At 41.2% G+C, this 16,690-nt stretch overlaps 1 protein-coding gene across 1 annotated transcript in view; it reads right to left on the reverse strand.

Moving 5' to 3' along the window:
* Window positions 1–617: 617 nt before the first annotated feature.
* Window positions 618–16,690, reverse strand: part of dnajb5 (DnaJ heat shock protein family (Hsp40) member B5) — a 60,647-nt gene continuing 44,574 nt past the window's right edge. The window contains exon 4 of the mRNA XM_078219483.1: window positions 618–3,155. Coding sequence (XP_078075609.1) covers window positions 2,922–3,155 — 234 coding nt within the window. The 3' untranslated portion in view covers window positions 618–2,921. The remainder of the gene's footprint in view (window positions 3,156–16,690) is intronic.

Here is a 16,690-nt window from a genome sequence, read left to right on the forward strand (position 1 = left end):
GGGGTGGAATATAAAATTTTGCCCGAAGTGTTCCAGTCTGCTACCTCTGGCTCCTTATGTCCACTTCCATTCTCTCCACCATTAAGAATTTTACCTTAATCACACAGTCTGGAATTCCCGAACTAAACACTTCTGCCACTCCACCTCCATTCATCAATTATGCCAATCTCTACTTTAGTTCAGGATTAATTTTTTCCCCTTCAGAAAGTCATCCCAAAATGTATGTTCAGAGGTGCTACATAATAAGTAGTTAAGTTGATATCTGTTCTGAAACTGAAAATAGCTCTGAGCTATACCAGAGGAGGGCCACTTAAGAAATTACAAGAATCTGAATTCCCTGGTCATGGTTTGAGATATCCATCTTTATTATTAAGCCATATCTTGCTTCATGCCACCCCTTGCTGCATTAAAAAAAATGTTTTCGGAAATTTGATTGAACTCACTTGAAATTTGAAAACAAGTCAAATTACAAGGGCTCTTTGTAAATTTAAGAGTTTTCTACTTTGATTAGATAAAGTTGCTTTGTACAAAAACACTGAGTTCCCATTACAATAAATATTATATTAAGTATCTGAACTAAATTACTGTTGATAAATACATTCTACGAGAGAAAAAAGTTCAGTCAAAATGCAGTTTATTAAATCAAAATACAGATGGAAGTATTGAAACAGTCAACAATTTATAGGTTTCAAAAAGGACTTGTGGATTTTCTTTTGAAAGTCTCTCAAATTCAATTAAAAAAATTAAGATGCAGCAATAGAGTTTCATTTTTTTCAAGCAGCACCTGCGCTACTATCATTCCTTTTCTATTAGCACAATACAGTCTTTGGTAACCAGTGTGTAGGGGCAGCTCTGCTTCCTGTCATTTCCACAAAATAGTGTAAAAGGCAGACAAAATTAAAAATGCATCTAGCATTTGCAATGTGCTGGTGCTCTTTTTACTAGTGCTGGAGCACCAACCAATTTTAAGAAATGAATATTTACGATTGCCACACTGCACATATATATCCTTGTTCATAATTTTGTATGCTGTCATATGAAGATATAGAAAAAGGAGGGTTTCAAGACTTCCAGTCAATACAGATTGCACTTTTTCCTTCTTTAGTTGGCAGTTTGTTTTAACCAAATGGGGGTTGGGGAAATGATGAAAAAACACTGCTGAATAATTTTGCATTTTCATGAAACTAAGAAATTTTTGTGCAATCTTTACTAAAGAGATCCATTTACCAGATTATTTAGTGATAATTGTACAAATGGCATAAAATGTTTTATAGCAGCAGGTATACTCAGTGGCAAAAACATGCAACCTCGAGTTATAGTGCAAGCAAAATCTCTTTCCAAAACAATTTTTGAATATTAACTGTAGGGGTCAAAAATAGACCAGCAAAGAAAAGTCTCGCAGAGTTTCTCCCTTGCTTACATCATCTCCCTGTAGATTATGAAACTGTTGTCCAAATCTTGTATGTGCCAACTTTTAACCATCATACTAGCATGAATGAGTGAAGCATATAAGTCTATAAAAAACATTGGGAGTGTGTTTCAGCTCATTGAAAGCAAAATGCAAAATAGTTTGGCTAGGTTGTGTAGAAGAACAATGGAATAGCTACTGCAAAAAAGCTGGTAAAATAATGATGACTGTTAATAACTGAAACAGTGAATATAAAATCGTAATTAAATTTGTGGTGACATAGGGAAAGCGGGATGAATTTAAAAAGCAGTACAAGTCATAAATCAGAAAACAAGAGAAATCAAAAACAACTATTAGAATGCTCATCATAAGAGTTGCAGTGACTGTTAGGAGAAAGCTAGAGAATTTAAACATCACATTATACATAGGAACTCATACAAAACAGAAGAAAATACAGAGTTGAACATTTGACGTGACAAATATTAAACAAAAATATTTTTCAAATGATCAAAGGGAAATTCAAGAGAATATCAGTTTAATAAATTTCCCTAATGCTCAAACTTGGTTCAGTTTTAAAATTGTGAAATCATAAGCCTTCAAAAGCTACCTGTTCTGTTGCTCACAGATGACTTTACAGTGCTTGCTTTTGTATATAAAATTTCAATTTCTGCATTTAGTTTTATATTGCCACAATCAATTGACCTAATACTTAAAACTTCATTTTCTCCACTATTAACAGTGTGAAATACATTTGGCTTCTCAAAAGCAAACTTCCTCGAAATACTGGCTGCTCTACATACAAAGGTTGTTTTTGCTTCTACTCTATCAGTATATAGGTCCAAATGTAATCCGGATCAGTAATTTAGCCCCTCAAATTGTGAAACAGGTTGTAAAAAAATATAACCAATATTGTTGCAAGTTTATATAGCGTTACAAAAGTTGGAACTTTTTTTGCTGCAGTGGACTTTTGTAAACTTGTACAAGTTATCCCATGGTTCAACCAAACACCACCTCTTTTATGGCACCCTGATGACTTGTGCTTCAATACTGCTGACCAGTGTCATGTTAGCTTACAATTTTCTAGTGTTTCTCTTGAAGAATAATGCCTATAAGCTCAACTTTCAAAGTACTATCTCTGGTTTATTATTCAGGTACTTCAGTTTCCACAAAATGACTTTGTACTGGACAAACCCAGTTTTAGTGATGTAGCACTACACCATTCCTTTTCAAATACAGATATATTTAAAATAAGTTTCCCGACCTGTCCCCTCCCACCCACCCTGATACTGGTGAAAGTGATTTCAGTATGCATTACATTTTTCTACTAAAACAGATTCCACAGTTCTTGCACACTTACCATTGTTATGCTTACAAGGCTCAGCATAATAAAGAACTGAAAAGCTCTGCCTTAAAATAATTTTCTTTAAAATGTGTTACATTATATTAGAAAATGATCCTTTGTTCGTTTCTTCAAACTTCTGGCACAGTATTAAATATTGCTTTGATTTGAGTTCTAAGAGATTGGAAGGTGTTGCTTCAGGATTTCTTTTGTTGTTTGAGGCATTTTGTCAGGAAATTTTATCTGAAACTCTGCTATATAGTCACCGCGTTGAGTAGGTGTCTTAGGAAACGGTAAACCCTCGCCTCTCAGCCTCTTCACAGTCCCAGGCTTGATAACATCATTGCAAGGTAGGGGAATCACTCTGCCATCAATTGTAGGAATATTAACTGTACAACCACATAAGGCCTATGAAAGTAAACAAATGTTTAATTATACTGAGGTATTTAAAGCCACTTTTATCTGACAAAAACTGTAAAACAAATAAATTGTGTGCACAAAATGGAACAGGAGAAATCCATTTATTTTATCAGACTCATCTTTTTGAAGGGAATTTTTGTGGTACAGTACTGAGCAAATGACAAAGCATATTCAGGGAGCGGAAAGAACTGAGAGGTTCTCCAAGGCATCCTGATAAAGTTCTGTAGAGTTTATATAGGTGTTAAATCGAGATGCCCTGTGACCAGATTGATATGTTTTCAGTCATTGATTTAGGTTCTTAAAACACTGCATCTTTAATCATGCATGGCACTACTGAATTATACACTAATCCATACGCCCAGCTCTTGCATCCAAGATATCAAATAATAACTGTTGCACCAATAAGTTGGTAGAGTCCAATCTGAATTCTGAAGTGCTTTCAGAAATTCCCAAGACTTCCTATGTTATTCAAGATAACAGCCTTTGGGACAATGCTTAGCCAGTTAATTAATAAGGGCATTTTTGTTAATGGAATAAAAGATTATTTTGCCTTCATCAATTTTGCCACTATCCTGGGCTTAGCAATTACTTTCATTTATCTATTGTTTACCCTGCTGTTAGGCATCTTCTCAGATAGCAAGACAGAGCTTGGAAACTTGACAAAGGAGGAGTGAATATGTCCCAACGCTGTGGAATGGAGCACAGGCATCACAACACACTGTCAATTCGGTTGGCCTTCAAAACAAGTCTTGATTGCGTAGTTATGCCATAAAAAGAATCTTATCAAATTAAACCTCTTGTTTAAAAGAATCACCAAATTTCTATCCACGAAAGGCAATCTGGTACTGTCAGAAAGGCAAGTTAAAAACATGGTGACCATGTAAATGAGTCTCAAGTTCTCAAATTTCTGTATCAGCAGCAGCAGTAATTATGTTAACCACAGAGAATAGCCTTCAGTTTGCGCAACTGAAGGAGGGAACCTTTTTTAGTGGTATTATTGCCTCCTATCCAAGAGACAGCCTGCTGATATATTGATGCTGTGCAGTTGAGCAAAAAATGTATTAAAACCAGTACATTCGCATTCAGATATCATACAATGTATAATCCAAATTCCTGTATCACGCAATTCTGAAACACAATGCCTTGAGTTCCTTTATTCACCATCTCTCAAATAAAGGTAGCGTGACAGGTAACTAACCCAAGTTGCTCTTTACTCATCTAAAAGAAATTTCAGTAGAATACATTGGAGTGGAATTTCCTGTGTGAGCCTAATCAAGTTACACCCATTCATGTATGATCATTTTGCTGCCATCAATTTATACATTGTAATTTACAAATTGACAAACAGTCCAAGGAATGTGCTGAACATATTCTATATAGAAGCACAGGAGCATTCAGCCCCTGGAGTCTGCTCCATCATTCAACTAGATCATGGCTGATCGTCCATCCCAATGCTGTTTTCCTGGGCTATCTCCATATTCCTTGATATCATTAGATTCTAGAAATGTATCAATCTCTCTTGAATATAATAAATGAGCTTCCAATTGGGTAGAATGTATTCCTTAAGTATGAAAATTGAAGTCGAGTCATCTTATCATTCATATACTGTGGCAAGAGGAGGTCCAAAGTAGACAAAGGAAAACATTTCATAAACCATCAGAATGAATGATACTGATATAATTAAAAATACAGTATGTTAAATGTGAGATGGGACATTACTAAGAGAGGATCTGACAGAGATGAGGGAAGCAGCAAATATCCCAGAAACAATGGGCCAATCCTTTTGAGGAATGGGAATAACTGACAGATTGCCACTCCGATCCTATTTATTAGTCATCGGAACACTGCATTTCTCGCCCACACTTCTTCAGAAATGAGTGTACATATGCTCTGGAAGTCCTTCCTTTGTATGGCAGGGACACCGGGCAAGCCAGACCAATACCCGCTTTTTACAGCACGAGCTGCCATTTTCCATAAAGGTCCCAAAGCAATTTTTGAGAGGGTCAGTAGTAGTTATCCAAGAGTTCAAAATGCTTTTAATCTTTCCAACATCTCCTATGTAACTATCCTGGTGAGTTGGAACCGTCCAAAGTCCCCTAACTCAGAGTTTTGGAAGGTTCGAGTTGCAGTCCATTAGAAGTCCAAGCTTCCCAGGCAATTCCTGCATTGTCAGTGCGTGGGGACTTTTGAGGGGTCGTCCTAGCACATCCTTGGGGATGCCTCTGGATGACCATCCGGAGATCGGAGGTTCTGAGCCCATGTGTCAGTAAAGGAGACAGAACTAATCTCTGATTCAGACAATTTTCCTGCCCTTTCCCTGTAACTCTTGATTCCCTTACCAATCAAAAATTTATCTATTCTCAGTCTTAAATATACACAATGATTCTGCCCCCACAGCTTTGTGACAAGGAACTCCAAAGACTCACAACCCTCAAAAGAAATTCATCCTCATCTCAGTCTTAAATCTGGTCCTAGACTCTCCCATGAGGGCAAACATACTCTCAGCATTTACCCTGTCAAGCTGCTTTCGGAATGGTAATAAATGCTGGCTTTGCCAGCAATGCACACCATAATTAAAATCTGAGGTCACAAGCTCATCTTTGAATCCAAGGGTGGAATTCTCCCAAGCGCGTTTGCGGGCATGGTGGATGAATATGGCAGGAGGACCAGAAACTGGTTTCATGCTGGCATGAACTTTCAGTGGGATCTTTCACTGGTGCCTGCCATGGTGGGTTGGAAAACTCACCAGGGATGGTATAAACCTCATCTGCATCCCATTAATCAAATTTTGGTGGGGGAAGCGGGAGCCGGATGATCAGCCATGAACATAATGAATGGGTGGAGCAGACTCAAAGGGCTCCTGCTGCTATGTTTTTTTTTAAGGGTTTGGAGTCACATGCAGGCCTGAATTAAGAAAGTAGATTTCCTTCAATAAAAGGACACCAGATTGCTTTTTAACAACAACCTAGTAGTTTCATGGTCACCATCGCTGATACTAGCTTTATGCCATATTTATTTAATTAATTAAATTTAAATTGCCCAGCTGTGTTGGGGTTGGCACACATGGCTGAATTTTTCAAGGAAAGGTGATACCCTGCCCCAGGGCACAAAAATGGGAGATTAGCCCACGACAGCAGCTGGTGGAATCCAGGAATGACGTTTTGCAGGCGATGGCCGATTCAGGACAGCAGCTGTCCCCCAAGAGCTGCTGGCTGTCTCAGTATCACCACCATTACAGGTGGCACTTTTAAGGTTGCCTCACCAGAGCATGCAAGTGCCCGTGGCGAAATTAAAGTCAGGTGGGAAGGCCCCGGCGATCTGGTGGAGGGTGAAATGTTATGGCGGCCATGCCTTGCTGCTGGGGACCCTTCCATGGCCATGGAGCACCCATTAAGGAGCTCACCCCCAGAGGAAACTATCAGGAACTACTTCGCTGTTGCCTCAGAGAATGCCCACAAGGCAGGAAATGGCCCTTAACTAGTCACTAAGGTTCTCGACACTGGCAATATGACCGGGTAATGGGGAGACATATGGGATCTATTTCCTGATGTCTTTACACATCAAACTACCAATCTTCCCACCTCCCAGTCTGTCTCCAATCGGTTGGGAAAATTCAGTCTCATGTATTGGAACATGAAGTCCAGGTGTCTGGATTAATAGCTCAGAAACCATCAAGCCACTCAGCTGTACCAAACTGCTAGACAAAAACTGAATAAAACTGGACACACCAGCTGGCATTGACCAAGGTACTGGAAACAACAAAGGGACACCCTGATCCGTTGACCCTATAAAGTCCTCCTCACTAACATCTGGGGTTTGTGGCAAAACTGGGAAAACTGTCCCACAGATTAGAACATAGAGCATAGAAAAAATACAGCAAAAACAGGCCCTTCGGCCCGCAAGTTGCGCCGGTCATGTCCCTACCTACCTAGGCTTATATATAGGCTTACCTATAACCCTCAATCCTATTGAGTCCCATGTACTCATCCACAAGTCTCTTAAAAGACCCTATCGAGTTTGCCTCCACCACCACTGACGGCAGCCGATTCCACTCGCCCACCACCGTGTGTGAGAAAAACTTACCCCTGACATCTCCTCTGTACCTACTCCCCAGCACCTTAAACCTGTGTCCTCTCGTAGCAGCCATTTCAGCCCTGGGAAAAAGCCTCCGAGAATCCACCCGATCTATACCTCTCAATATCTTGTACACCTCTATCAGGTCACACCTCATCCTTCGTCTCTCCAAGGAGAAAAGACCGAGCTCCCTCAGCCTATCCTCATAAGGCATGTCAACCAATCCAGGCAACATCCTTGTAAATCTTCTCTGCACCCTTTCAATCATTTCCACATCCCTCCTGTAATGAGGCGACCAGAACTGAGCACAGTACTCCAAGTGGGGTCTGACTAGGGTCTTATAATGCTGCATCATTATCTCCCGACTCCTAAACTCAATCCCTCGATTGATGAAGGCCAGCACACCATACGCCTTCTTAACCATCTCCTCTACCTGCGAGGCCGATTTAAGACCTATGGACCTGGACCCCAAGGTCCTTCTGATCCTCTACACTGCTTAGAGTCTTACCCTTGATATTACACTCCTTCATCCCATTTGACCTGCCAAAATGGACCACTACACATTTATCTGGGTTGAAGCCCATCTGCCACTTCTCCGCCCAGTCTTGCATCCTATCTATGTCACGCTGCAGCTTCTGACATCCCTCCAACCTATCCACAACACCACCAACCTTCGTGTTGTTGGCAAACTTACCAACCCATCCCTCCACTTGCTCATCCAGGTCATTTATGAAAATGACAAACAGCAAGGGTCCCAGAACAGATCCCTGGGGCACTCCACTGGTGACCGACCTCCATTCAGAAAAAGACCCATCTACAACCACTCTCTGCCTTCTGCAGGCAAGCCAGTTCTGAATCCACAAGGCAACAGCCCCTTGGATCCCATGTCTTCTCACTTTCTCGAGAAGTCTTGCATGGGGGACCTCATCGAACACCTTGCTGAAGTCCATGTAAACCACATCTACCGCTTTTCCTTCGTCAATGTGTTTAGTCACATTTTCAAAGAACTCCACCAGGCTCGTAAGGCACGATTTGCCTTTGAGAAAGCCGTGCTGACTACTTTTGAGCATACTAAACTTCTCTAAATGTTCATAAATCCTGTCCCTCAGGATCTTCTCCATCAACTTACCAACACTGAGGTTAGACTCACCGGTCGGTAATTTCCTGGGCTATCCCTATTCCCTTTCTTGAATATAGGAACCACATCTGCAATCCTCCGGAACCTCTCCCATCTCCATCGACGACGCAAAGATCATCGCCAGAGGCTCTGCAATCTCTTCCCTCGCCTCCCACAGTAACCTGGGGTGCATCCCATCTGGTCCCAGCGACTTATCTATCTTGATACTATTCAAAATTTCCAACACATCTTTCTTAATGTCCACATACTCAATCTTTTCAGTCCGCCTCAATCCTGTAGTACAACCACCCAGGATTAGTGAAGCAACAGCCTGATACTGTCATTCTCACAGAATTGTACCCGACATTCAACTTCCTAGATTTCTCCAGCTTCATCCCTGAGGATGTCCTGTCCCACTAGCAGGACCGTCCCAGAAACGTGGCATACAGTCAGGAGGGAGTGGTTCTGAAAGTCCTCAATATTGACTCTGGAAACCACAATGTCTCTCAGCATCAGAGCAAATATGGGCAAGGAAACCTGATTATCGTGTACCGTCCCTCCTGCAATCAGTCTCCTCAAGATTGGACACCACTTGGAAAAAGTATTGAGGATAGCAAGAGTACTATCAATATCATCAAGAGTGGCCCTATAGGAAGGACCTAGCTGCCAGACTAGGCCTGTGACAGGTGAACCAACATGTGGGAAAATGTATTTGTCTTTGCTCTCACCAAACTACATGTTGCAGATGCATCTGTTCAAGACAATATTGGCAAGGGTGACCACCACATGGTCCTTATGGAGACTAGCTTCCACCTTCATACTGAGTACACCCTCCATCATGTTGTTTTGCACTATTAGTATGCTAAATTGGATGGACTCAGAACAGATCTAGCAGCCCAAAACACGGCATCCATGAGGCCCTGAGTTATCAACTAGTTGCTTCAAACACAAATCTGTAACCTCACTGCCTAGCTTATCCCTCACTCTGACATTACTATCAAGTCAGGTGATCAACCTTGGTTCTATGTGGAGCGTAGCTGAGCAAGCCAGATGCAGCAACAGACATATCTGTTGGCAGGAGCTTATCCACTTTGGAAGAAATAATAGTAAATTGGAATATTATTTAAATGGAGAAAAATTACATCGTGCGACTGTGCAGAGGGACCTGGGGGTCCTTGTGCACGAATCGCAAAAACTCAGTCTGCAGGTGCAGCAGGTGATCAAGAAGGCGAATGGAATGTTGGCCTTTATCGCGAGGGGGATAGAATATAAAAGCAGGGAGGCCTTGCTGCAACTGTACAAGGCACTGGTGAGGCCGCAACTGGAGTACTGTGTGCAGTTTTGGTCCCCTTATTTGCGAAAGGATATATTGGCCTTGGAGGGAGTGCAGAGAAGGTTCACCAGGTTATACCGGAGATGAGGGGTGTAGCTTATGAGGAGAGATTAAACAGATTGGGTCTGTACTCGTTGGAGTTTAGAAGGATGAGGGGTGATCTTATAGAGACATATAAGATAATGAAGGGGCTGGATAGGGTAGAGGTGGAGAGATTCTTTCCACTTAGAAGGGAAACCAGAACTAGAGGGCACAACCTCAAAATAAGGGGGGGCCGGTTCAGAACAGAGTTGAGGGGGAACTTCTCTCAGAGGGTAGTGAATCTCTGGAATTCTCTGCCCATTGAAGTGGTGGAGGCTTCCTCGTTGAATATGTTTAAATCACGGGTAGATAGTTTTCTGATCGATAAGGGAATTAGGGGATATGGGGAGCAGGCGGGTAAGTGGAACTGATTCGCTTCAGATCAGCCATGATCTTGTTGAATGGCAGGGCAGGCTCAAGGGGCCAGATGGCCTACTCCTGCTCCTATTTCTGATGTTCTTATATCTAAAAATGAGGTGCCAACCTGTGAAGATGCAACACAGGGCTAAATGTATCCTAAACAGTGGAAGAGGTATGCAATAGGCATAGCCACAGAATCCCACAACTAACGGATCAGATCAAAGCTCTGTTGTCCTGCCACATTCATTCGTCAATGGTGGACAATTAAACAGCTAACTAGAGAAGATGTACCACAAAACGTTCCCATCCTCAATGACAGGGAAGCTCAACACAGAAGCACAAAAGACAGGCTTGAAGGATTCAATCAATTTCAGCAAGTGCTGAGTGGATGATCAATTTTAGTCTTTGATAAAGGTTCCCATTATCAAAGGCAGTTCTCAGACAATTCGATTTGATATCAAGAAATGGCTGAAGGCGCCATATGTAGCTATGGACCCTGACAACATCCCAACTGTAGAACTGAAAATATGCACTCCAGAGCCAGCAGCACCCTTAGTCAAGCTAAATCAGTACAGCTGCAACACTATAATTTACCTGACAACCCAGAAGATTGTCTAGGTTTGTCCTGCTCACAAAAGCAGTATAAATCTAATCTAGCCAATTACAGTTTCAGTCTACTCTCAATCAGCAAGAAGCGATGGATGATGTTTTTGACAGCACTCACATGGTACTTGCTTACCTGCTCATCAATAACTGCTCACAAATGATCTATTTGGATTCTGCCAGAGCTCTAAATATGAATAAAAGAGCTGAATTCAAGAGGTGAGTGGAGAATGACTGATATCAAGGCAGCAACTGGTCAAGCATGGCCAAGGCCGAGCAAACTTGAAGTCATACCTAGCACAAAAGAGGATGGCCTGTGGAGGGCAATTGCCTATCCCCAGAACATTGGTGCTGGAGTTGCTGAATGTAGTGGTGCTGGAGTTGCTGAATGTAGTGTCAAAGACCCAACCCCTTCAGCTGCTTCATCAACCTTCCCTCCAACACAAGATCAGAAGTAAGGATGTTTGCTGATGTGCTCAGTACAAATCTCAACTCCTCAGATACTGTGACAATCTGTGCGTGGATGTAGCAAGACATAGACAACATTCAGACTTGGGCTAATAAGTGGCAAGTAACATTCACACCACACAGTATCAGGCAAGAACCATCTCCCACATTTTTCCCAATATCTCCCCGGTCATTGCTGAATCCCTGCCATCAACATTCTGACACTTATCACTGAACAGTCATATAAACTCTGTGGCTGTAATGGCCAAAGGCTGGAAATTCTGTGGCAAATAACTCACCCATCATCTACTAGCTCAAGCCAGGAGTGTGATGGAATGCTCTCCACTTATTTGGATTGGCACAGCTCGACATCGGCAACCCACTCCATTGCTACTTCATCCATCAGCTTAAACATTCGATCCCTCCACCACACCGAGGTAGCAGTGTGCATCATCTACAAGATGCAATGCAACAACTCGTCACACCTCCATTGCTAGCACCTTCCAAACCCACAATCTCTACCATCTAGTAGAACAAGGACAGTAGGCACACGGAAATGCCATCGGCAATTCTCCCTCTAAGTCACATCAATCCTGATCTGAACTATATCACTGGCCCAAAATCCTGAAATGTTCTCCCTAGCAGCACATGGACTTCAGTGGTTCGAGAAGGCAGCTCATCACCATCTGCTCAAAGTTGATCAGGAATGCAAAGAAATGGTTGCAACCCAATAATTTATTTTTTTTAAACTGAAGTGCGGTAGTGATTTCTCATCAGCCAATATAAGGTTAAATGAGGGGGCAGATTTTTAAGACATAAAATATGGAATGCATGTAATTAAGGACAAAACAAAGTTTGTAATGATAATGGAATCCATGATATGTATGATGAATCCTTTATATCCTTAAGTCTATAAGAGTATAAAAGGCATGTTAAATGAAAATTAAACATACACAGGGATGTCAGAAGTTACAGAGGGACATAGATAGGATGCAAGACTGGGCGGAGAAGTAGCAGATGGACTTCAACCCAGATAAATGCGTCGTGGTCCATTTTGGCAGGTCGAATGGGATGAAGGAGTACAATATAAAGGGAAAGACTCTTAGTACTGTAGAGGATCAGAAGGACCTTGGGGTCCGGGTCCATAGGACTCTAAAATCGGCCCTGCAGGTGGAGGAGGTGGTTAAGGCGGCGTATGGTGTGCTGGCCTTTATCAATCGAGGGATTGAGTTTAGGAGTCCAGGGGTAATGATGCAGCTATACAAGACCCTCGTCAGACCCCACTTGGAGTACTGTGCTCAGTTCTGGTCGCCTCATTACAGGAAGGATGTGGAAAAGATTGAAAGGGTGCAGAGGAGATTTACAAGGATGTTGCCTGGATTGAGTGGCATGCCTTATGAGGATAGGCTGAGGGAGATCGGTCTTTTCTCCTTGGAGAGACGTAGGATGAGAGGAGACCTAATAGAGGTATATAAGATGTTGAGAGGCATAGATCGGGTGGACTCTCAGAGGCTTTTTCCCAGGGTGGAAATGGCTGCTACGAGAGGACACAGGTTTAAGGTGCTGGGGGGTAGGTACAGAGGAAATGTTGGGGGGAAGGTTTTCACACACAGGGTGGTGGGCGAGTGGAATCAGCTGCCGTCAGTGGTGGTGGAGGCAAACTCAATAGGGTCTTTTAAGAGACTCCTGGATGAGTACATGGGACTTAATAGGATGGAGGGTTATAGTTGGCCTAAAAAGGTAGGGATGTGTTCAGCACAACTTGTGGGGCCGAAGGGCCTGTTTTGTGCTGTAGTTTTCTATGTTTCTACAGTGCATGTTTAATCCATATTAGTTAGCTGCCCAAAAAGTGTGCAAACTATATACACCCTCCACTACAGCCCCTGATGGGCAGTGGGTGAAGAGTTTCAAATATTGGTGATTGTTATATAAATTTTTCAACTCATAACTCTCAAGCTTTATGAAAAAGACAATATACTGATGTCTGCTCATTAAACCACAGTACTACCAGTACAGACAGCTGGACTATATATAAAAAATTCCTGATGTCACATTCACCATCTTATGAGGAAAGTTAACCTTTATGAGTGATGAGATTTTATCAAGAAGGGCACAGTCAATAGCAAGAAAAATTCTGGCTCTTTAGTGTAAATATGGAATAAGTACAAAAACAAATTGTATTTGCTGACCGAAATACATTTTACATTAAATTTAATGTTATTAACTACTCAACAAGCTTTTTCATATTGCAAAAACAAAAGCCATGCACTTGGCGAGGCGATGACTAGCAGTATTAATGCTAGACTATTAACCCAGAAACCCAGCTAATGTTCTGGGGACCTGGGTTTGAATCCCACCACAGCAGATGGTGGAATTTGAATTCAATAAAAAATATCTGGAATTAAGAATCTACTGAAGACTAGGAAACTACTATCAATTGTCAGAAAAACTCATCTGGTTTACTAATGCCCTTTAGGGAAGGAAATCTGCCGTTCTTAACCGGTCTGGCCTACATGTGACTCCAGAGCCACAGTAATGTGGTTGACTCTCAACTGTCCTCCAAGGGGAACTGGGGATGGGCAATAAATGTTGGTTAGCTAGCGACCCCCATATCCCATAAATGAAAAAAAATGCAAATCAAAAAAATTGAATAATAGGCTGAATAATTACAATACATTACACAAATTTACAAACAACAGAAACAATCACACCAGGTAGTGATGCAAATATGTCTTTATCAACCAACTAAATATGCCTCTGCTGGGTCTTTGAAAGAGTTATCCAATTAGTTACACTCCTTCACAGCCCAAATTTTAATGGACAGTAATTCAGAGATTGTGATTTTATTATATCTAATAATTTCTGGGTTAACACACTGGATACAAATAAACCCAGAAACCATTACCTACATGTAATGTAAATTTTAAATACAAGGAAAAGCAATAAAGGCTGCCTTGCATCTCTTTGGAAAGGAAGTTTGAAGAAATGACAGAACTCATCACAACCATGTTCCTTCCTGCCATATTTACTCATTTATTTGAAACATATTTAACACGCCTCCCTGCTTTCTAACTACTGGGATATTGATCACTGATTGTGCCTTTGACATCCTAATTCTCCTCACTCCAACCCCTCACACCATTCTTTTTTGATGTCAACATCTCTCCTTGAGACATTGTTACATGAGAAGTGGAATATAAATGCAAGTTTTATTTGTATACAGTTGCCGATGTGACTTTGGAGCTCCAGCCACTAAACATATTTTAAGGACAGGTTTTGAATATCCACTAATGGCAAAAGCATATGTTGCAGCTTGTCCAGTGCTCAGTCTATCCATGTCCAGCATCAAAATGCTGAATATAGTACAAATGCTGCTGTGCCTGTTGTTTACAATGCAGGATTGCCTCTGATGCTGCACAATTGTCTTATACCTAAAGATGGTCTAACTTTTAAACATGTCTGCACTTATCAAGTTGAATTTGATTATCCTTGAAAGGACTATCCTAGGTGATTTGACAAAGCTCCTTCAAAAAAAAACATTCAAAAATCCAACCTAATGGAAACAAGAAAAATCAACTGATCTAATAGCTGAAACTTTAAAATGTCGGGTTCTTGTGTAGCTTTACCATGCCAGTGACTATTTTCACACATGAAAATAATCACTGGCTTACACAAATTCCCTGCTTGTCAACTGATTTAATTGAAATCAAATTTCCCATGTTTGGAAGCAATAGTGTTTATTACATATTGAGACAAGTAACAGAACTGATACAAAAAAACCGTCTTAATTAGCAGTAACTAGAACAAAATTATGCAACAATTCCTAAATATAATCATAAATAAATTACTAAATAGATTTGGAAATGAATCATTACAAAAAACACTGCCTCAATTGATACATGGTCATCACTCATCCATGAGCTAAAAATCCAGTCATTTGTAATTAAAAGCTGCAATCAAATTTACTTTGATTTTGAGATGGAAGTAAAACATAGAAACTAGAAGCAGGAGTCAGCCATTCAGCCCTGCTCCACCATTCATTTTGACCATGGCTGATCATCGAATTCAATATCCTGATCCCCCCTTTCTCCCAAATCCCTTGATTCCTTTAGCCCCAAGAGCTATATCTTATTTATTCTTGAAGTCAGAAAACATTTTGCCCTCAACTACATTCTGTGGTAGTGAATTCCATACATTCACAACCCTCTGGGTGAAGAAATTTCCCCTCACCTCAGTTCTAAAAGGTTTACCCTTACCCTCAAACTATGAGTCCTAGTTCTGGACTCCCTCACCATTGGGAACATTCTTTCTGAATCTACCCTGTCTAACCCTGTTAGAATTTTACAACTTTCTATGAGATCTCCTTTCACTCTTCTAAACCCCAGTGAATATAATCCTAACTGACTTAGTCTTTCCTCATATGACAGGCCTGCCACCCCAGCCTGTACTCCCTCTATAGCAAGGACATCCGTCCTCAAATAAGGACACCAAAATTGCACACAATACTCCAGGTGTGGCCTCACCAATGCCCCATACAATCGCAGTAAAACATCCCTATCCTCAAATCCTCTCGCTATGAAGGCCAGCATACTATTTGCCTTCTTCACTGCCTGATGTACCTGCGCGCTTATTTTCAGCGACTGATGCGCGAGGACTCCAAGGTCTCATTAAGTATCCGCCTCTCTCAATTTACACTCTCAATTTAATCTGTCTTCCTATTATTGCTACCGAAGTGGATAACCTCACATTTATCCACATTATATTGCATCTGCCATGCACATGTCCACACACTCAACTTGTCCAAATCACGCTGAAGCATCTCTGCATCCTCCTCACAGCCCAAAACAGTGAGATTGCCAAGTTATTTTCTTGTATCAAATTGGTAGTGTCCATCTACATACTGTTGTTTCTAGTAAGAGCATTATAGTATTCTTCAGTCAAGTCCTCTTGGGTTCTATTTCAGGCAGAGAATTCATTTTTGCTCGGTCTTATCCATTCTGTTCCAATTATGGAAAAATGCCAGGCATCCAAGTGGCAATTCTAGCACCTAAATTTAAATTTGTTAGAGTCCCTGTCAGTGTATGCATATGCACAAAGTTCAGCTCAATGGAGTACTGATTTGACATAGCTCTTGCTTAACTTGGGGAATTTGGCAAGTGACAGAATTTGGTGCAGTGAGGGATGATGTGCTGTTCTAATCTTTTCCAGAACAAGAAATGTTGAATGAGGAAGCAGCAAAAAGTGAGATCTGAGAGCCGAAGACAAGACACATTAATTAAGTAAGCAGGTAGGTGATTAGTTTATAAAATAGAAGCAGAAAAATAACTATCAAATTTATTACTTAAACTAAAATATTGAAGGTGACTCGATGAGGCTTCAGAACACAAAAGGCTAATGCAACAAATAACGATATATACAAATAAGACCTGACAGAATACTATGTGACTGTATAACTCCTCCTCTCTGGCTCTGCTGATCCTTCCTGACTCGGGATATGCACCCTTGCAC

The sequence above is a fragment of the Mustelus asterias genome, chromosome 1 (genome assembly GCF_964213995.1).
Source record: "Mustelus asterias chromosome 1, sMusAst1.hap1.1, whole genome shotgun sequence".
Lineage (NCBI taxonomy): Eukaryota > Metazoa > Chordata > Chondrichthyes > Carcharhiniformes > Triakidae > Mustelus > Mustelus asterias.